Genomic DNA, 22,939 nt, shown 5'->3' on the forward strand with positions numbered 1-22,939 from the left:
GCTAACTCCCTCCCAGAGCCCACATGTCTGCACCCCCTCCTGTACCCCAATCCCATGCCCCAGGTCAGAGCCTGCACCCCTCACTCAAACTACCCAAACTACCTATAGCCTGCAACCCTCCTGCACCCCAACTCCATCCCAGAGCCTGCACCCCAAAAAGGGATGGATTAACTTTTTGTGGGCCTGGTGCTAAACATATTTGTGGTCCCCCAGGGGGGAAATGGGGACATGGGGCATGGGGGGCAGAGTCCTCAAAGCGACGGGCTGGCCGGGGGCAATGGGAGATGGGTCATGGCACGGCAGGAACAATCCTGCTCCACCCAGCCCAGTACAATGGCACTGTTTACAAACCGGGAGCTGCCAGACGCACACTGGCCAGCCCGGCCCTGTGCTCCCATCATGCTTCTTCCCCTTCGGGGCGGGCCCATGACCCCAAGGGTGATACCAGAGTGGCCCCTTTGGTCGATCTGCTTCCTCCTGGCTAATGTGACAAATTGATCTATTGTACGATTGAGGCGCGCTGTTTCACGTATTTGTGTGTGAGTCCGTGAAAAGGGAGGTAAGCTTTGGGGGTACGGAGCATGCCCCTGAGCCCAAGGTGAGACCAGAGTGGCCCCTTTCATCGATCTGCTTCCTCCTGGCTAGCATGCCCCTGAGCCGAAGGTCATACCAGAGTGGCCCCTTCCATTTTTTCCACTGGCTTCCGCCTTCCTTATTTCCAATGACTTGTCTGCTCATGCACCTGTCACTGGTCCATGGGGTTGCGAATCAGGAGGGATGGGGTTTGTGGTCAAAAACACTCACGGTCTGCTTCCTCCTGGCTAATGTGCCAAATTGATCTCTATTGGTCAATTGAGGCGCACTGTTTCACGTTTTTGTGTGTGAATACGTGAAAAGACCCCCACAAACCCCCATGCCCAGTGCCCTCCCACAGACCACTCTGAACCCCCCCAGATCCTCTCACTGCCCAGTGCCCCCTAGCTGTAGACCCCCCAGAGCCCTCCGACAACTGCACAGTGCCCTGCCCCTCCCCGCCCAGAGCCCCCCCGCAGATTCCCTCACTGCCCAGTGCCCCCCACCGCCCCACTGCCACAACTGCACAGTGCCCCACCCAGACCCTGCACACTTCCCAGTGCCCCAACACACACAGATCTTCCCACCCCTCACTGCACAGCACCCCCCCAGACCCACTAGAGACCTACTCTCCCACACCCTAACCCCCAGCCACAATACCCAGCACTGATGGGAGGTGACTGTGTCTGCCAGGCTAGCCGGCAGCGCAGCCACAGCTTGTCCTGGGGCAGGATAACTCCGGCCCTTGGGGGTGCAATCAGCCAGGCTGGCAGTCACGACTGGAACACAGGTATGGAGGGGTATGCGCTGTTTAGGAAAGACCGGGACAAAGGTAAAGGTGGGGGGGGGCATTGTATGTCAATAGTGAAATAAGCTGTAAAGAAATAATAGTCGATGGAATAGATAACACAGAGTCCGTCTGGGCAATACTCACACTGGGTAAAAGGACTACTAGAGCCTCTCCGGGGATAGTGCTTGGGGTGTGCTATAGACTGCCGGGATCGACCCAGGATATGGATAAGGAACTATTTAATGTGTTTAGAGAAGTAAATACTAATAGAAACTGTATAATTATGGGGGACTTTAACTTCCCGGATATAGATTGGGGAACAAACGCTAGTAGCAATAATAGGGCTCAGATGTTCCTAGATGTGCTTGCGGATCAATTCCTTCATCAAGTGGTAGCTGAACCGACGAGGGGGGGGGCATTTTAGATTTGATTCTGGTAAGTAGTGAGGACCTCGTTGAGGAAGTGGTAGTAGGGGACAATTTGGGCTCCAGTGATCATGAGCTAATTCGGTTTAAACTAAATGGAAGGAGTAACAGAATTAAGTCAAAGACTAGGGTTTATAATTTTAAAAAGGCCAATTTTAACAAATTAAGGGGACTGGTAAGGGAAGTGGATTGGGCAAACATATTAATGGATCTAAAGGCAGAAGAAGCCTGGGATTACTTCAAGTTAAAGATGCATGAGCTGTCAGAGGCCTGTATCCCAAAAAAGGGAAAAAGATTACTAAGCAAGAGATTTAGACTGAGCTGGATGAGCGACCGACTCAAAGGGGCGATTAGGAAAAAACAGAAAGCGTACAAAGAGTGGAAGAGGGGAGTGATCAGCAAGGAAACTTACCTTAGTGAAGTCAGAGAATGTAGACAGAGTGAGAAAGGCCAAAGGCCGTGTAGAGTTGGACCTAGCGAGGGGAATTAAAAGCAACAGTAAGAGGTTTTACAGCCATATAAATAGGAAGAAAGCAAAGAAAGAAGAAGTGGAACCACTGAAGACTATTGCCGGCGAGGAGATTAAAGATAATCTAGTCATGGCGCAATATCTCAATGAATATTTTGCATTGGTGTTTAATGAGGCCAATGAAGGTATTAGGGTTACTAGCACCATTACAGAGGGGCATTCAGGATGGGGGATTACCGTATCCGAGGTAGAAACAAAACTCGAACACCTTAATGGGGCTAAGTCGGGAGGACCGGACGATCTTCATCCGAGAATATTCAAGGAATTGGCGCGGGAAATAGCAGGCCCATTAGCGATAATATTTAATGAATCTGTAAACTCGGGGGTGGTCCCGTTAGACTGGAGAATAGCTAATGTGGTTCCTATTTTCAAGAAAGGGAAAAAAAGTGATCCGGGTAACTACAGGCCTGTTAGTTTAACATCTGTAGTGTGCAAGGTGCTAGAGAAAATTCTGAAAGAGAAACTAGTTGAGGACCTGGAGGTTAGTGGCAATTGCGATAAATTACAACATGGTTTTACGAAGGGCAGATCGTGCCAAACGAATCTGATCTCCTTCTTTGAGAAAGTAACGGACTTATTAGATAAGGGAAATGCGGTGGACCGAATATACCTGGATTTCAGTAAAGCGTTTGATACTGTACCCCATGAGGAATTATTGGTTAAACTGAAAAACATGGTGATTGATATGAAAATCCAGAGGTGGATAAGGAATTGGTTAATGGGGAGACTGCAGCAGGTCGTATTGAAGGGTGAACTGTCAGGTTGGAGGGAGGTTACTAGTGGAGTGCCTCAAGGTTCAGTTTTGGGACCCATTTTATTCAATCTATTTATAACTGACCTCGGAACCGATTGCAGGGGTGGGCTGATAAAGTTTGCGGATGATACGAAGGTGGGAGGCGTTGTAAATTCGGAGGAGGATAGGGATATTCTGCAGGGAGACTTGAATGAGCTTGTGAATTGGAGTGTCAGAAATAAGATGAAATTTAATAGTGAAAAGTGTAAGGTGATGCATTTGGGGATGACTAACAACAATTTTAGTTACAAGCTGGGGACGCATTGGTTAGAAGTAACGGAAGAGGAGAAGGACCTAGGGGTCCTTGTAGACCACCCCCAGGCAGCGACAGCCCTTTTGCACCAACCATCACCATCACCCAGTGAGAGCCCATTATGTAACTGCAAATGTCTACATCCTATTAAAGCATTTAATGTTTTCAAATGTTGGATTTAGTGTATTTTCAAATTATTACAAATTAATTTTTGAATGTATTTCACTGGTTATTTTTTACATTTCCAAATACATGTTACTAGAGTATTGCAACTTTTTTTTAATGGAAGGGGCCCCAAAAATTGCTTTGTATATGATGCAAATTGGAAGAGTAAAGTAAAAAAAATCCCTTTTCACGGATTCACACAAAAAAAAGTGAAACAGCATGCCTCAATCATGCAATAGATCAATTTGGCACATTAGCCAGGAGGAAGCAGACTGGGAGTGTTTTCAACCACAAACCCCATCCCTCCCGTTTCGCAACCATCCTCCCAGAGGAAGCAGACCGGGAGTGTTTTCCACCACAACCCCATCCCTCCCGTTTTGCAACCATCCCCCCAGAGGAAGCAGACCGGGAGTGTTTTCCGCCACAACCCCATCCCTCCCGTTTTGCAACCATCCCTGGACCAGTGACAGGTGCATGAGCAGCCCAGTCATTGGAACTAAGCAAGGAGAAGCCAGTGGAAAAAATGAAAAGGGGCCACTGTGGTCTCACCTTGGGCTCAGGGGCATGCTCCGTTCCCCCAAACCTTACCTCCCTTTTCACGGATTCACACACAAAAAAGTGAAACAGTATGCCTCAATCATGCAACAGATCAATTTGGCACATTAGCCAGGAGGAAGCAGACCGGGAGTGTTTTCCACCACAACCCCATCCCTGGACCAGTGACAGGTGCATGAGCAGCCCAGTTCTTGGAACTAAGCAAGGAGAAGCCAGTGGAAAAAATGAAAAGGGGCCACAACACTACCTCCCCTTTCACGAATGCAATGATGCAATGAATGGCCACTCCGGTCAGGAAGCAGATCGGGATCGTTTTTGACCACATACCCCATCCCCTCCTGATTCGCAACCCCATGGACAGGCAGTAGCAATTTAACAAACAGTTTACCAAACTGCTATGCTGCGTGGCAGAAACCGCTCCCAGTAGCAAAAGGGGAGGGGAGCACTTTGTGGTGCTACACCGGCCCTGCTGGGGAGGTAGACCTTCCCAGGACAGGCTTAGCAGTGGGCAGAGTTTGGGTGGAACCGTCTCTGCTGGAGGCAGGGACAGGCAGGGGGTGCTGTAACAATTTGTACAGTGGGGGTGCTGAGAGCCATTGAACCAAACTGTAAACCCTGTATATGATGGGAACCCTTTCAAGCCAGGGAGTGCAGCAGCACCCCCAACACCCCTAGTTCCAGCACCTCTGGGCAGGGACAATCCTTCCACTTCCATTTGAACCTCAGCGATCCAAACGTGACCGCGACGTGTGAAACGGCAAACGGGGTTAGGCGGCAAAACTTTTCACATGGCAAAGAACGGACCCTCCCTCCATTATTTCAAGCCACTTCCCCCACTCGTTCCATTTTGCTGGCTCCCCCGGTGGGGGCGGGAGGGGACCGCCACGCACCGCAGGGCCTGGCTGGGGCTCCCTGCCCTCTCAGGAGGAAGGAGGGGGCTGTGCTCTGGCCAGCAGGTGGCGGCCCTCGCCTAGGTGCCCGCCCTGTTCAGAGAGAGCGCGCCCGGGAGCTGTGGACGCAGCTGGTGCCGGTGCCGGTCCCAGTCCCACCCGCGGCACCTGGGAGCAGAAGCGGAGCCGGGCTGGGCGCGCGGCTCGCTCCCCTTCGCAGCTTGCCGACCTGGGCCAGCAGGCTCCGGGCTCCCCCGCACCTCCCCATACCTGCGCTGGGAGCGGCGTGCGAGGCGGAGCTGGACCTGCCGCTTCCACCCGCCTCCTCCTCGGATTGATAAATAACTTCAGCCGCGGCGGCGGGTGCGAAGGTCGCGTCCGGCTGCGCAGCGGGAGAAGCCCCGGGGCGGAGATTTGAGGACGCTCCCTGCAGCCCCGTGGCCCGGAGCCATGTCGCCCGGCCCCGTGTGAGCCGGGACCCTCGGCGCTAGCAGCCTCGCGGCTGGGCTGGATGCTCAGGGGCTGAACTCCCCCGGCTTACCGCGTCCTCCATCCCCGGCTGCGCCCTGCGCCGGGTCCCGGCCAGGACATGTCGGTCTCCGAGCTCTACACCAAGGTGAGCGGGGCGGGGAGTCCCGGGCTGACCCGCGGCGGCCTTTGAATCGGAGACTATAACACCCCCCGGGAGCCCCCTGCCCGCCACCCGTGCGCGCCTCGGGGAGTCTCCGGGGCTCGCTGCTGGCCGCGCCCCCCGCAGCCCCTGGGAGCGGGGGGGTCGGGAGCTGGCGCCTTGTTACCGGCTGCGTTAGTTTTCTGCCCTTCCTGGACACCCGAGCCGGGCTCCTGCTGGGTGCCTAGGGCGCCCCTCCCCAGTCTGGCCGGGAGGCTGCCCGCTGGGGGTGCGCAGCGCTGCGGGTTTTAAAGCCGATCGGAACTTCTGTTGCTGTGAGACGAGAGGGCGGCGGCAGCATTTTACCTGGAGCCCCGCACCTGGCGGCCTCTCTCCGCTGCTGTGAGCTGGGCACCCGCACGGCCCCTCTCGGCCTCCCCGGGGAGCCGCTCGCTGCCTGTTCCCTGAGGCCCGGGGCCCGCCGGGGCCTGTAGTGTGGCCCCGCGCTGCCCCCCACGTGCGGCACCTGCCCCTAGAGAAACTTCCTGCCTCTGCCCCCCGTGCGCTCTCCCCCTGCTCTCCAGGGCCAGCTCCTTCCTCCACGCCAGCTGCAGGCTCGCTGCTGTTAGCTGGACCATGCCCCCCGCCTGTAATACCCTCCATGCCGTTCCCTCCTCCGCTCCCCCACTTTATTGCCCCTTCGCCCCTGCATCTCTCCACCCACCCCATTCTGCAGGGCCATCTCCCAGTGCACTGCATGGCTCCCCCTCCCGTCCTAGCAGACCCTTCTTCTTCTCTGCTGCCCCCCCCGGGCCGTTTCTGCAGGACCATCGTGGTGACACTGTTTATGGGGGACCTTTTATTATCTCTAAAAGCAAACCTCTAAAAGGCTGATGTGGGAGAAGCGGCTGCAAGTAATTGAGTGTGGGGGCTCCGGGAGTATTAATCGGTATAAAAGCCAAGTTACCATGAATCAGTCACATTTTCCTATAAAGCGGTGTGTAAATTTATGGTGCTACAGACCTGATTTAATTAATATTGGGGAAGAGGGCAGGTTAAGTTTAGAAGGAAAAGGCTTGTCGGTTTCCGCCGAACTTGGCAGGATCAGGTAACTATGCAAAGGTTGGGCTGAGCCGTAGGCGGGGAACAGCCCGGAACAGGTGTGCAGAGGAAGGGAAATGTCAGAGTTGTTGCTGCAGTTGTCACATGAAAGGTTAGGGGACTGGTGACACTTCCCAAACAGTTGCAAGCAAGCGGTATGTGTTGTTGACAGTCTTTACATTTAGTATTCTGGCTATTTGCTTTGCTGGCTCTAAAGCAAAATGCCCCTGTATCTTCCTCCGTGCTGACCTGGGGAAGCAGGCTGGGCCACAGCCCTGTCCTCAGATTGTTGGATCATGTAGGAAATGTGGACGGTCCCTTGCCTGGCACTGAGGGTGTTTGTTCCTTACCATACAGGTGGGGTGTGTGAGAGTCATTGAGTCTACCTGGGAAACCCGCAGCAGGCTAGCTACTGTTTGCACTGGGGAAGGACAGAGTCTCACTGAAATAACCGCCAGAAAGAGATTTAGGCAGCATTTTTTGAGGGGGAACCAACTCAGCAACTTGTAACAATCCTCCTATTATAGTTTAAAAAACAAAACCTTGATACCCTCCTTTTCTGTAGCACAGAAGGGGAGGGGACAGAGGCTCATGATTCCTACTTTGTTTTTATTGCATCAGGCACCTACATAGGGTTTCTTAAAAAATAAAACTTTTTTTTTAAAAAGAAGCCTTGTCAATATAAAATGAACTGAAATGGGGACAGCTTAATGATGCTGTCTAGTTTAGATTGAGTCTCTTGGCTTATATTGTCTGTGCTGTCTGCTGGAGTGAATGAATGTTGTATGCCCTCCATGGGATTTTCTCAGAAATAAGATGTGTCTCATGAGACCAGACGAGCAAAACACTTTAGCTTTGGTATATATCAGCATAAGTAGTAACATAAGAATTATGACCTGTATACCCAACAGGTTTCATTAACAATCTCTAAGCAAAACAAAATAAAACAACTTATAAATTCCAGAAATAAGTAATTGTAAGTAAAACTAGGCAAAGCAACATAAAGTAAAATTATTAAAATCCATGAAATGCTGCTGTTTTAACCCCATCATATATGGTGGGTATTCTATTAAAAGAGAGAAATTTAACACTTTTTTTTTTTTTAAATAAATCAGTTTGGAGTGGGGTTGTCCTCTCTCGGTTTCACAGCCAGTCACATTATTGATACGTATTCTATCCTATATAAACTTTGTGTGGAAGCCAACACTGTAAATAGGTGCACATAGTGTGTATCTGTGTTGGGGGGAGGGTGTGTTTGCAGACATTGCTGTTTGGTTTTTGGTTTACTTAAAGTTTGTGCTCGATATTCAAGGAAAGATGTAAACAGTAGGTGGTGTTTGAGTGGGCTTATCCCCCACACATCTGACTAGATACTCTTTCACTTCTGAAGGTAGGGGCAGGAGAGTGCTGGTGGTTTGACCTTGCCCCTTCCTAAGCCCTATGAAGTTCCTCTACTTCTATGGATGTGCTACAGGGGTTGGACTCTGCGAGTCAGGAGAAACTGGACTAGGGAGATTCCATGGACCATGCTTTCCTTTCCCAGAACCACACTGAAATTACCCAAGGAAAGTCATGCTGACTTGTTTTGTTCCTCCACTATGTTTAAACTTTTCCCGCCCATTCTTTTATCCCAGAAGGTAATGGGCTGAGGGTTGCAGCCAGCAGGAAGTGTTACAGGGACTGAAATATGTCTGGGGATCAGGAAAAAGTATGGGGCCCTCAGCCTCTGTATGGATGATCCTGACCTTTGATGGATGTCCAAGATGGGATGATTGGCTGAAAACTTTGTGACTGGGCTCTAATGGAGTTTCTTGTCCCCTGTGAAATTTTCACCATGAGGATGATGATAAACTACACCATAAAAAAAAAGTTTGCCCCGCATGAGACCTCTTTTATGTTCTTGAAGCAGACCTGTCAATATTAGAATACTAGCAATGGGAGAGTGACATATGTTCCCATTTTAACACTCTTGGTTTACATTGTTCTAGGGGAGATTTTTTGTAGGGAAAGACCGGAAAACTGTAAATATGGTGTTATACGACAGTTGTTTGGTTTTGTTTTTCATTCTCCTCCTTCCCATTTCAGCTGTTTAAGGTTCTTCACCATATACCAAATGTCTTTCTTTAGGAGAGCCTTCCATTTACATTTAACTGCAAGGGTTAGCAAAGTTGTTTTTAAGCCAAGTATTGTGATCCCACAGTCTACCAGTTGCTTGTTATACCAACATGCTCACTATGGCTGAGCACAGGGTGGGTACAAGAATTACTGAAACCTTCTGATTATGATGAGTGGTCTGTAATCCTTTTGCTAGCCTTGCACTCTGGCATATATTGCAGCCTAAAGGAATACGTGGGGGCATGATGTGATATAGAGGGACTTTCATGGGCTTTCTGTACTGAGATGAATTCCACCTTTCCTGTACAGGTAACACTGGACCTGGGTTTGATGCATTGTACTGTAGTCTTAGACTGAGTGATCACCTGTGAAAGCCTTTATCTGATTTGTTAGCCAAAAATGGTTTTTGTTGGATTAACTGAAATTTATACACAAGATTTTTTATTTTTTTTATCAGTGGATAAATGTGGTATGAACTGCCGAGATTGCAACTATTTAAAAAAAAAATTCTGAAAATTTGGCATCAAACATACCAGTACTCTAAAGGTACTGTAATTGTTTAAAAATATGAGCAAAAAATTATTATTTTCTGGTTCCTGCTATTCCTAAAATCTATCGTTATAATGATCTATTACAGGTAACATAAATATTTGTAATAAGAATTTTTTCTGATACTTAGGGCCTATGCAAGAAAAATTCACTAGCAGTATTATCAAAACTCACCCCTGATTCTTACATTGCAATGAAAAGAAAACAACGAAGTGATATTCTTGTATGTGGTGTTGAGGCTATCTTGCCTAGATACTGACAGATGTCTAACATATGCTTTACAGTTGGATAAAAGCACCTGGTGATACAGAAAGCTTATTGCTGATCGCTCTGTATACTAATGACCCATTGTGCATAAAGAAAATTGGTACATAAAAAATTAATTGTTTAATCTTTTGGAGCATTATTCCCTCCCATGCAATAACTTGATGGGGAAATAACGTCTGCTCCAACTATTATAACTACTGTGGGGAGCAGCTAACTAAACAAGATGTAATAAACACTGTAATAGTTAAGGGACAGATTCTGCCACTTCGGACTTTATTCTTTGATTTAGTCTTTATGCCTTGGTCCTGTTGATTTCAGTGAGCCTACTGGAGGGGTAAGGTGCTTTTCAGCATTAGTATCGGTGGCAGAATCTGGCAGTAAATAAACTTCATTATCCTATGCTGGAGAGGAGAGAAATGAGCTACTTTTCGCTGGATGAAGATCAATAACATTTTCTTCCTACTGGGTATTCACCCACGAAAGCTTATGCTCCAATACATTTGTTAGTCTTTAAGGTGCCACAGGTCTCTTTGTTGCATTTTCTTCCTAGTTAGGTCTGTTAAACTATGTTTATAGTCAGGATAGAAACACTGACCATTAACTATAGCTGTGATATATGCTTATCTGTAATGTGCACGTTTTTATACAATTCTTTACTTTTGAAAAAAAGTTGTGTATTTTAGTGTAGGAACAACATCAGCGTGTATGTTTGTCAGCTAATTGTCATGAGAGAGCATACTGCAGCAAAAGGGATGCAGGGAAAATAACTAGGACTTTTTCCAGCTCATGTTTCATCAGTGGAACAAGCTTGATGGATAAAAGGACCAGTGTCTGGCGTTTGGGGAGGGATATTGCTGATAAAGAAAGACATAATTGGCAACAATCTAGATCTTTATTTCTCCTGGATGTTTTATACGGCGTGTATCAAATTGTTTCCCATTTTAAATAGGAAATGCTTGTTAATATTTGCTGTGTGGGTAGTGCCCAAAGTCTCCAGTCAGGATCTGGGCCCCACTGAGCTAGGTGTTGTACAAACACATATGAAGTTACAGCCTTTGCTTTGGAGAACTCAAAGACCTGAAGGAGAGATTTGAGACGCATCCTCTTCTATGTCTGAAGGAATGTGCCAGTAATTCCTGCTCCTCACCAGGTGCTTTCAAAGGGCCTGATGGTGAGATGAGCTGTGATGCATTTGAATGTTGTATGTGCTGTGCACCTCTCCGGGCGATAGGTATTTCTGTCCTCTTTAACAGGGGAACATAAACTTGGTCTTGTTTTTTTTTTTTAAATGAGGAAAGGTGCTGATTGTGCGTAATGAATATCAATTACTGCTTTCAGGCAGAGAATCCTGTCCTGGTGTTGTGATGTTCCTGGTGCTTCATTAACAATATTTCAGTGGTGAGGACCTGGGGAACATTCTTATGAAAAGCTATAAATATTGCTGGACATGGACACATGAAAAGCTGTATGTAGCTGGCCTACAAATAATGTTTGCTGGAAGGGTATAAAGATGCTGACATTCTAAACTATTGGATTTTTAAGATTTTGCTTTGATCATTGTCAGCGTGGTAGCTCAGCAGTCACCGGAGTGGAACCAGTTCTTGCAAGGAATCTGTTCCAGTTGTCTTGCTTGTACATGGCTCTGAAAGTCTTGCAGGCTCCTGAGCAGTGGATTTTCAAGTCTCAGTTGTGCAGGCTAATTCTGTGCAGTATTGCTACATTGTTTCAAGGTTAGGGAGGCATGTTGGACCATAATTTTGAGAGGCCCTTCTTTTTTTGGCTGTCAATGCTAAGTGCATCCAGGAGGAATCATAAGAGCTGATCCTGTGAATTTTTATGCATTCTCAGGACTCAGATGTTATCACACAAAACAATCCCACTAACTTGTGGAAGTAAAGATTTTCAGAATCGAGTCCCTAGAACAGTGAAAGACCTGTTGGGTTGCTTATTCCACACACCAGGGGTGACAAGTCCAACTAAAAAAGCAATTTATTTTTCCTTAATTGTTTTGACTATTGTAAGAAGTGCACAAAAAAGTGCACTTATCAGAACTTGACAGCATGACTTGACAGCATGATCAGAACAAAAAGGAAGAATAATAGCAAATTCCCTGTTAGTAGAGGACAAAAGCCTAATCCATAAATGGCATCAGCTTTGTCGCATGTAAAAGACCTGGCTGTGAGATAATGTCATCCATTGACTTTCTAGGAAACTAACATATTTCCTTTAAAAGTGGCATTTGGTGCTTATATCTCTAATTGGGTTTTGATGATTGGAGTTGAAATCCCAAATAGCAATCAAGTTTAGGCTTCTGAACTAATATAAAATGGTTTATAAGGTCTTTTATAATGTTGCTAATAAATTAGTCATCCTGTGAAGATGCTGATGATAGATAGCACTGACATGGGGAACTCTTTTCTGTTTTGTTGAGGCCCTTCTGAAGTGATTTGGGTTTGTAGTAAAAGTCAGTGTGCTGTTTACTAGGGTTACCATATTTTGTGCCTCCAAAAGGAGGACACTCCACGGGGCCCCGCCCCCCCCGCCCCAACTCCGCCCCTTCCCCAAAGTCTCCGCCCCCTCCCCTGCTTCCTGCGAACATTTGATTCGCGGGAAGCCTGAAGCAGGTAAGGGCGGGTGGGGGGAGGAGGCGCGGCCCAGTCTGCCCCCCCCCCCCCCGGCGTCTCCAGCCTGGGTCGGCTCGGGCCCTGGGGTGCCGGCCCCGGGCCTGGCCGAGCGGCCCCGGGCCTGGCTGAGCACCCCCGGCCCGCCCAGCACTGCCGGTGCCCGGCCCCCCGGCAGAGCACCCCCGGTCCCCGGCCCGGCCCCCGAGCCCCCGGCCCGGCGCCCGGCACGCCCGGCCCCCGAGCCCCCGGCCCGGCACGCCCGGCCCCCGAGCCCCCGCTCCGCCGGCCCCGAGCACCCGCACCGCTGGCCCCGCATGTCCCGATTTTCCCGGACATGTCCGGCTTTTTGGGATTTCCCCCCGGACGGGGATTTGGAGCCCAAAAAGCCGGACATGTCTGGGAAAATCCGGATGTATGGTAACCCTATATTTTACTGTTAAACAGCAGCACAATCTTAATGACAATTAGCAGTTCAGAACTGGTAGCTACTCTATTGATTTAGTTCTACTGCCCTGTTTGTACACCCAGCAAACAAATCTCCAAGCACAAATGTTTTTAATATACATCTCTGAGTTTATAAAGATTGACCAATCGAAACACCAAGGGCCTGATTCTATAGTCACAGTCACCACTGTAGCTGCACTGATTGATACTGGGGTAAATTGGGCTGCAAATATATACGTCAAGGTTCTTGAGGAACTGTGCAGGACAACCTGTGTATCAGATAGAGAGGGCCCTAGATGCAAAATGTTGTTGGGGAAGTTCTGTTCTGAATCCGAAGTTGCAGCTTAGGTCTATCTTTAACATCAAAGTAGAAAATCCAGTAATTCAAATTCAGTGGGTAATAGCCCAAGTAATGGAGACCAAACCTGTTTTATTGGAGGACTCATCCTACACTATTTTTAACAGGAAGTTGTTTGCATGACTCACTATTGAAAAGTCTCCTATCTGATGCCTTCCCTTAATCCACAAAAGGCCTGAGGTCAGGTACTGATTCCACACTCACACAAGTATCAGAGGGGTAGTCGTGTTAGTCTGGATTTGTAAAAAGCAACAGAGGGTCCTGTGGCACCTTTAAGACTAACAGAAATATTGGGAGCATAAGCTTTCGTGGGTAAGAACCTCACTTCTTGCATCTGAAGAAATGAGGTTCTTACCCACGAAAGCTTATGCTCCCAATACTTCTGTTAGTCTTAAAGGTGCCACAGGACCCTCTGTTGCTTTTTACACATTTGCACAGACATCTTGATCCAAGCGTTACAGTAGGTGTTGGCGTTATGGATCATAATGTCAGTCCGTGAAAGCCCCCCATGAGGCTGTGTCCTGTGCTACTTACTGGGGAAATCTTGGCCTATGATTTGGCTGGATTCAGGAGTTCAGGGTTGACCCATGCAGAGCAAAACAAAGATCTACTCAGCAGGTCATTCCTGCTGGTTCTTTGCAAAGAACCAGCAGGAAAATGCTTCACATAACTTACTAGTAGTTATTAGATTGTTTGGGGTTTTTTTTTTTAAGCCAAGAAGATTTTACTTACGTTAACATGCCAAGAATGTTTAAAAAGTCTGATGCCATGTTAATAGGCTTGAAATGGATGCATTGCTGTCCCAAACTCTGTTCTCCTTTGAATTTAAACATCTCAGAACAGTTAGTGGAGGTAATTGTCTGATGGCATGTCAGCTGTCACATGGCCTGTAGTTATGTTTTGCACTTCTATCACTTACAGCACATGAAGATCTCATTAAAGTCCGCAAACAGTCTTGTGAGGGTTAGTAAGTGCAAATGGGTGAACCGAGACACCGAAGTTAAATGACTTTCCTATGGCAATATATGGAACCACTAACAGCTGGAAAGAGAATGTAGCTCTGCTGATGTCCAGTCTACTGCTATAAATATGTATAGCTATTTGTACTGCAGTTATGTGATGTACAATAAGGAGATTTTTGGGAACATGTATTACCACTGCTCTTTCTCAGGCAATTCTTGCTAAGTTTGCCTTCGGCTTAGGTTATGCCCCCACAGAAGTGGGGAAGTGTAATTTTTAGCCCTCTGCTTGAGCTAACACATTCACATTTACCTAAGCTGGGAATTGCATCCCCCAGTTGCTGTGCAGAAATACCCTTAGGAACCATACTAGGCAAGCGAGATCTCTGTAGCATCCTAATTAAAGGGCCCAATAGTATCAAGGCAGCCAGTGGCTTGTTAAGCTCAGACAACCATGTCCATGATACTTGGCCATAATTGATCCATATGAGTTACCGGTGTACGAGTACCTCTGTCTTTAACAGCCAAAGGGATGACTAGTACTTGCGTGAAGATAGTCCTCAGTTTCGTTCAGCAGAGTGGTGGGGGAGACAAATCTGCATTTGATGGATTATTGAACATCGGCTTCTAAAAACTATGTAACTGTTGGTATTGCCTCTGCAGCAAATGATGGAACACAGCCATGGGAAGAGAGAGAGGGTGATGGGGGGGCATTGCCCCTCCCCCCACGTATATGTTGATAATGGGAAAACAACTAAAACCATCCTTGGGAGCAAAGAAGAAACTGGCCATAGACCATCTCCCATAAAGCTAAGGCAGAGTTGGGGTTCCCCACCAGCTGGGTCCTGGTACCGGTCTGTGTCCTGCATAGCCCCTGGCCGGCCCGCTCAGCTGGGCTCTTACCTCCCCTTCCAGCTGCAGTGATCAGTGACGCATGGCTCCGGCCCGCTCCCTGCCAGCAGCCTGCCTCAGGGACGTGGTGGGGGGGCATCACCGAGCCCAGGACAAGAGCCCCACAGAAGCTCACTGCAGCACTGGGACAGAGGACAGGATGGGTCCTAGCCAGGAGGGAGGTGCTGCTGCCTGGTTAGGGGCTGCCGCATTATAAACCTGGGCAATAGGAGGGGACTGGAGGAGGGGCCCTTTGCTGGACAGCCATCTCCGTCCCCCCATCCTGTCAAGTGGCCCTTGGGGAAATAGGCTGGATTGTGCTAGCAGAACTGCTGGCAATAGGAAATTACTCCCTGCCCCCCAGGATCTGGAGAGGTTAGGGGAGTTGCAATCTCTGGGGCAGGACCTGGTGTAGAGGGTGCATTGGGGCTCTGGCCACCTGGTTAGGTTTGTCCCATTTGTCCCCACCCCTCGCTGTCTCACAGCTCAGTGAAAGCACACCTGGTGTTTCACGGGGCCTGGGAAGGCAGGAGCACTTGCTGGGAGCCCCTCACCCTGTCCAGCCTCCTTTCGGGGGCTGCTGCGAGCTGCTGAAATGGGGCTTTCTGCCCAGTGGAACATGCAGCCTGGAGCCTGGGCTGTTACCAGGGCACCCCTGGCTCTGCAATGGCAGCTGGCAAGATGAGTTCAGCCCCTGGCTTTGGGTTAAAGTTTCCACCCGCTAGATTGCAACCCTATCCCTCCCCTCGTGTCGTGTCACGGTGCATCCCCTAGCAATAACAGCAGCCATTTCAACTCCGAGCCTAACAATTGGTAAATCTGGAAGTTAGACCTATATCTATTATTAATAGTATTAAGCCCTCGTCACTCCCAAATATAGAAGTCAAACTATACCTATGGGCAAAGCAATGCACTTCAACAGGCTACTATAACTGAAGAGGTGACTCTTTCTTAAAGTCCAAATGGCAAAATTCAGTATCAGTATGGCCATACCGGTAACCTCTCCTGCTGGAAAGAAAGTACTGTCTCTGGGTATAAGAAAGTTGGACAGCACTAGTTGTTAGAATCAATATAGTGTCTTGCTAAAAGCTCTATTGATCTGATGTGCTCTGTTGCACTAACACAATCACAGCATTATCTCCCCTGGAGCCGTTCTTTGCCCAGGACAAAGGAATCTTGCAAGAGTGAGACTTCCAAAATTTCTGATAGGAGTTCGTTTCTTTCCTGTTGCCCTACTATTTTGGTCGGTTAAACACTGTCACCTTAAGGAGGTGCTGAGCGGCCTCACCTTCCATTTGTGTACACTTGGTGCAGAGCACCTTCAACTCTAAGATCTGGTCTTCACCTAACACTTAGGTCGACCTAGCTACATCGCTCAGGGCTGTGAAAAATTTCATGCCCTGTGTGACGTAGTTAAGTTGACCTGACCTCCACTGTAGACATAAGTCAGTGGAAGAATTCTTCCATTGACCTAGTTATCATCTTTCAAGGGGGTGGATTTACTACAGCAAAGGAAAACCCCCTTAGTGTCCTTAACTAGGAGTTTGTGGGATGTTCAGTATCTCTGTAGGAACAGGCCCATAATGAGCTGTTTTAAAGACCAGAGAAAGAAATAAGACGTATGTTCAAGAGGAGCACAGGCTGCTGAGGTGGCAGGACTTCATAGCACACCTGCTGAACTAGGTCCATAAGATGGCACTGGAGAAACAATGGCAGATGAAAGGAAAATGAAGCTGGAATTAAAAAGACAGACATGATGCAGAAAATACAAAGCCAGTCTTGTTTGCTGTGTTGCTCAGTGGTGCCTCATCCTTACCCAGTTATTCAATGTAAAGGCTGAAGGAAGCCCCTGTTAATTACATGGTTTATACCCTCTGCTCTAACTCCTCCCTCCATGGCTGCTGTCATTCTGCCTTTCCTGGGGCATGGAGGATCTCGTGACTTCTCAATGGTCAATTCAAGGTCCTTGCAGAACCAATGGCAGCTGACTCTGGTACCCAAGTACAGCCTCTTAGATGCCCGAAGCCCATGAATTCGGGGGGATAAGAACCAGAGTCTCTCACCTGGTAATCCGCAGAACCAGCTCCTCAATCCAGGGCAAGCTATTGCACAAAACAAAGGGTAGTGAAAGTGCACTTGTTTGGCTGCCAAGTGATGGGCCTTTCCCTACTCCAGTTGAAGTCAATGGCAAAAGTTTCCCTGGTTTCAATGGGAGTGGGAGCAGGAAAGGGTTCAGTGTGTGAATTAGTCAACATGCAAGCTCAGAATGATAGAAGGGGACTTTTCTGAGTTCCCCTTAAATGGACAATAAATTCCAGTGTTGGCTATAATGCAAATAACATTCAGGTGATTTCTTTTTGATTCACGCCTCTGGTCGGCTCTACTTGATTAAAATAATCTTTCCAATTTGTTAAGGCATCCAGTGGCTGGCATGCTTCAACCTAAGCAACTATGAGAACAGTTCTATCCTTTATTCTCTAGCACTGTTTGTGATGCTTTTGGAATGATTATTTATGCAGGATATTATCACTTCACTAATTTAACCATAAATTCCTTTGTTAAATCCAAAGGCCCAATGGTATTTATACAATTGCTCTAAACATGCCTAAAAAGCCTAAATAATAAGCAACTTCTACATCCAAAAAGTAAGAAAACGTTTATAAACCTTTGATCAAGATATTTGCAAATGGGCTAAATCGAGAGGTGCGTAGTCCTATATTGGTCAGCTCCAATGTGGTCAGGCAAATATTAGCAATGAGCCCTTTAAGAGTTAACATTTATACCATTTAACAAACAGTGATGTCATTGCCAAGTACTGACTTCAGCTAAAAATCAGTTTGAGACAGTTCACTCTTATTTCTGGTCTTAATCTAGTAAGACTTACAACCACCTTTCTCCAAGGCCTTTCTTCCCCTCCTTTTTGCTGACCAACAAGCCGCGCCTGTTGCACCTGGATTCACATAGGCTTTACTTGTATGTGGGGTGGGAAGGTTCATGTTGGCTCCTTTTAAGACTGAATCTCTATCTTATTTAAAACCATTTGCACCCCTATTGGTCAGAAGCCTGCCTTTTTAGACACTCCTCTTTATTTCATTACTTTTAGAACCAGATACATTCTCCCTACTTTATTCCTTCTGACCTTACAACTCATTACTTTCAAGGACTTTTATTTGATATTTTATGCTAACTTTTATTCTCTAACTTTATATTTATTCTACAGGGGCTGTTGCTTTGAGGTGTGTTGATGATGATAGAAATACTTGGTATTACTGTACTGTTAGAATGAGATTACCTAATTTTTAGAAATGTAGTTGCTCTTGCACAGTGTTGGGGTCTCTAAATCTTGCTTAGCTCACACTTTGCTATTGGAGAGATTTATAATTTGCCTTTTTAAGAAGCTTGTTTTGATGATGGCCTTGGTAGAAGAAATATTAGCAAAAAGTAATACTCTAGTGACTAGTGGAAGTGTTGTAGTTAAACGTGCATCCCTAACTTGCCTGCAATAACAACAGCATTGGTTCAATACTAATGTATTCAGTTGGTGTCTTGGTTAAATTCTGGGGCGATAAAATGTTCAGCCTGGATCTCAGCACTTCTCCGAATAGCTTTTGAAAGTGGAAAGGAGCCTGTACAGCTCCCAGAAATGCCAGAATCTATCTGCCTTCAACTTGAAAATTTAAGTGTGTAACAAATGTGAACTCCTGTGTTTCTGGCTGTGCTCTGACTGATGCCTTTTGAGTTGGGTGTCTGCCTCTGATGGAGTTGTAATGCTAGTTCAGCCAGGATCGTGAGCATATGTAACACACACATGCCAGGCACTGCAAATGGAATGTTGATTCTAGCTAGCTGTAGTCTGTTGTTGTGGGCATGCTCATTTATTTATTTAAATTTTGGTTTGGTGGGGAGATAGAATGGCAATCCATTCTCCATTGAAGTACAGAGTTGGCTTGTGAGCAGAGTTAAAATGGTGGGAGGCACCTACCCTTGTTGTTTGGTGCCTCTCAGGCTGCAAGTTTCCAGTTGGACTAGAGTGGAAGAATGTTAGGGTGAACTCTGATGCCCTGAAACTTTTTGTTTATGGGGACAGATGTGATGGAATCTCTCACAAGGCTCTCTCGGAGGTTTGTGGGGGATGGAACAGCCCTCCCTTCACCCTTCAATCAGGGTATCAAACACCCACACAGTCACTACTATAGCACCTTGGCAACACTGGATATCAGCCCGGTGTGTGGAGTTTTGGCTACATAGTTGGTGCACTGGTTCACCATATACCTGCCTGCCCCTAAATTCCCTGCCTTGCACCTATACAGTCACCATAGAATGCGGGACTCTGTAGCCAGGACCTTATATCAGTCCTGTATTTGGCTCATAGTGTGAGAAATGACTTCATTATAAGAGGTTTCCACTGTGCTTATTTTTCATTGGTTGTCTCTTTACTTTTGCTGATAGCAGGAAATTGGAGGCAGGTGGGAAAGATTGAGTACCCCGGCGTTCATTCTTTATTCTAGTGTTTTGTTGTTGTGCCAGAACTTTCTCCTCATCCCTGTTGTTTGGTGACAATTCAAAGTCAACTACTTCTCCCTTTTCCCCAGTGTAGGCGGATAAGAAAATACTATAATCTCGTTAATAGCTGCAAAATGAACACAGGGACACTGGCAATCACAAGAAATGTCACATACAAAATAGCAGGCATTAAACAATGTTTTAAAAAAAGACCACAAAGACTTCTCCCTCCTGTCTCAGCAATTCAAAATCAGGTTGGTATTGCCTCTTATTTTCCTAACTGTACACTTGTAGGAAATGTGAGAATAAGAACTTCAACCCAGTGCTGGAGGGGGTGGTAAATTAGGCCAAAGAACACAACTCCTGTTAAGGACCCCAGTTTAGCAAGGTACTTAGGCATAATGTTTAACTTCAATGGGACTGTTTGGGTGCTTAAAGTTAGGCACAATGCTTAAAAGGGGAGCCAAGGTTTACAGGAATCATTCAAGGTCTGTTCCCTCTCCCCAGTGTACCACATGGAAACTTAAGCCCCTACTCTTATCTGTGCACAGATTTTATGCTGCATTACTTTGCTGTTCAGAAACAGAAATAACAGCAGTGCAACCCTTGCTAAGGTTCTACCATAATTCTAAATAGACCTGAACCAGGCTCCAACTGCTTGAAATAATTAATCTATTGAAAAATAAAAACCAAGAACTTTCCCCTTGCAAAAGAAAAAAAAAAAAAAACAGACTCAAGAACAACCAACTGGTGCAGCACCTTATGTGACCTCTACGTGCAGACAGCTGTGGCCACAGCTTTCATTATATTTGAGACTTTTGGACTTCGATTCAGGGCAACACTTACGTGCACTTAAAGTTGATCACGTGCTTAAGTGCTGTCCTGAATCAGGTCTGAAGTGCTGTGATCTTTACCTCACTCCATGGTTAAACTGAGAGGAAAAATGGGGTGTGTGTTGGAGGGTGGGGGTTTATTAATTTTTCTGTAGAAAGTTGTGATTTCCTTTCCACCCTCGAAGTTATAAAGTTCAGTAGGGTAGCCTGGGAGCAGGTCTGCACTAATGCTTAGGTCGTTGCAACACTCCCAGTGGATCTGCACCAACTATACTGCCATTACAGACACTTCTAGGAGAAAAAGCTAGCATAGATGAGGGTCGTGAGGTGTGGGTGGGAAGAGGGGTTGAAAGCTCTGGTTGTATGAGACTGATGGCCAGGATTATTCGGTGCGCTTTATTTTTAAACATCCTTGCTGACCACTTTGGAGGATGCTGTTATGTGGAAGCCTTCTGCAGGGTTGGGGAAGGAGACTAATTTAATCTTTGCCCCTATTGGGGCAATAACTACGGAGCTATTTTTCATACCTCCTGAAGGCTCTGAATGACTGTCAGTTAAATGGTAAATAATTTTGTATATTGTATAAAATGTAGCGTTTTGCTCACATTAAACATGGACGGCTTATGCCCTGTTCTTTCACCCTGAAGAATTGATGGCACCAACAATCTGTTCTCCAGCACCATACAAATCTCCCAGCCTCTGGCTGATCTTGACAGTTCTGCTAATAATATATACTATCAAAGCTGGCATATCAGCCAACACAGTTCTACTGTCTGAAGGGAAGGCTTCTTCTTTGCTGGAGCAAACACTGACTTAACGAGCCACTGTTCCCAGAATAGATACTGTTGTGTGTTGATAATAAGGTGACCACACGGCAAGTGTGAAAAATCGGGATGGGGTGGAGGTGGGGTAATAGGAGCCTATATAAGACAAAGCCCCAAATATTGGGACTGTCCCTATAAAATCGGGACATCTGGTCATCCTAGTTGACAAAATGTGGGTTTTCTAAACTCCACTGTAAAGGGGACCTTTTCCCAATCAGTTAGCTGTGCTGAATACAGTATACATGATTTCTGCTTTAAAAAAAAAAAAAAAAAAAAGTGGAAAAACATGGCAAAAAGGTGTATTCAGTCAAGGATGAGATGTTGTACTTTGAAGTAAGCAGACAGGCAATAGCAAACCTGATTAAGCAGATTCACTCTCCTCACCTTTAATTCCTGAAATCATCAGTAAGGGTAAGAGAGATCTTCCTGGTCATGTGTGTGTGTGTGTGTGGGGGGGGGGGGGGATTCTCTGATATATATAAAAAGGCCAAATCAGTGTTTTGTTTCTTCCTCCACTTCCCCCATGTGTTTACATTATGAACATCAGACACAAGATTCTGATCTCACCAATGCCAATCTGGAGTGTTCCCAGCGGAGTTATTGTGGATTTCCATGGGTGTAACTGAGATCAGATTCTGGCCCCTGATCTTTACATCCTTCTATACTTGCTAGAGAGCTGGCAGATTAGTGGCCTCATGATATCACAAGAGACTGAAAAATTAGCAGTTGAGAGGGGAATTGCGGTATGAGCAGAGACCCCAGAGTCCACATGCTTAGACTTAGAGATCTAGAAGTGACTGCCAATCCATAAATCCCTTTCTTTATTAAATTCCTTGTACAACCTATCCTGGTTAACTTCACTCTGGCCAAAATCTCTAAATTTAAGCCTCTCTTCACAGAAAATGTTTTTAGTCAGATTAAGACACTGGAGAAGTGGGATTGCTAACACCTATTTAATTCAAACCCCCGACAAAGGCTTGCAAGAACAGCTCTCAGGAAAGAGTCACTACCATTCCTCCTTCAGCCAAGTCCAGAGAGTTCTGACTCCTGATCTCCAGTCCTCTAAAGCAGGGGAGTCCATTATTGTTGGTCAAGATCCAGACTTCAGGGAAAGTTATTTGTGTGTTTTTTTTATTATTATTATAATAAGTAAATAGATTTCAGAATCTATTCAAAAGCATCTGGCAGTCCGGTTTGGGCCTGAAGTGCACCAATTACCCCTGCTCTAAAGAGTCCTGCAAGAAAAATAACAAAAACTTGTTACTGATACAGCAGGGTGGAAAGGGAGGTTTTCAGGTCTTCTCTATACATCAAAAACAAGCAACAATGTGCACAAGCCTACTTTTTCCTTTTGTAAATTCCCTTTTAAAAAAAACTGCTGCTTTTATATCTTCTTGTTCTAACAATTTTATAACTTTCTGAAAACGTCCCTGTTTCAGTGTAAAAATCCCCATATTTGGTCTATGTTGGATGGTGGACGTCTTTCTTTTGTCTAGGGAATTTGCAAGCTCTGGTAGCAATGCTTCTGGAGGTGTTCTCTTTTACCACTAATAAAAACAATCCCTCTAGGACCTACTTGAGTATGCAAATCAAGTGTATGCAGAAGTGCATGTGCACATACTTTAAGAGTCGGCCTTCCAACATATTCTTTCTTTCTTCTTTTATATTGGGTAGCATCTAGAGTCTGCTCCCCGCCACCTGTGCTAGGCACTGTGCAAACAGGCAACAAAGAGATGGTCCCTGTGTCAGAGTTCACAGTCTGTCTCCAGTTCCTGTTTCCTGTAATGCCTATAATATTGCCATTAAATGTATGCTGGGAAACTCAGAGCACATGCAACACTGCTGAGATAGTAATGGTGCTGGAAGCCTCACTTTTTTTTAATTTTCC

At 46.5% G+C, this 22,939-nt stretch overlaps 1 protein-coding gene across 1 annotated transcript in view; it reads left to right on the forward strand.

Moving 5' to 3' along the window:
- The first annotated feature begins 5,160 nt into the window (after positions 1-5,160).
- Positions 5,161-22,939, forward strand: part of MYO5B (myosin VB) — a 385,776-nt gene continuing 367,997 nt past the window's right edge. The window contains exon 1 of the mRNA XM_054031756.1: positions 5,161-5,589. Coding sequence (XP_053887731.1) covers positions 5,563-5,589 — 27 coding nt within the window. The 5' untranslated portion in view covers positions 5,161-5,562. The remainder of the gene's footprint in view (positions 5,590-22,939) is intronic.

Source organism: Malaclemys terrapin, chromosome 6 (genome assembly GCF_027887155.1).
Source record: "Malaclemys terrapin pileata isolate rMalTer1 chromosome 6, rMalTer1.hap1, whole genome shotgun sequence".
Lineage (NCBI taxonomy): Eukaryota > Metazoa > Chordata > Testudines > Emydidae > Malaclemys > Malaclemys terrapin.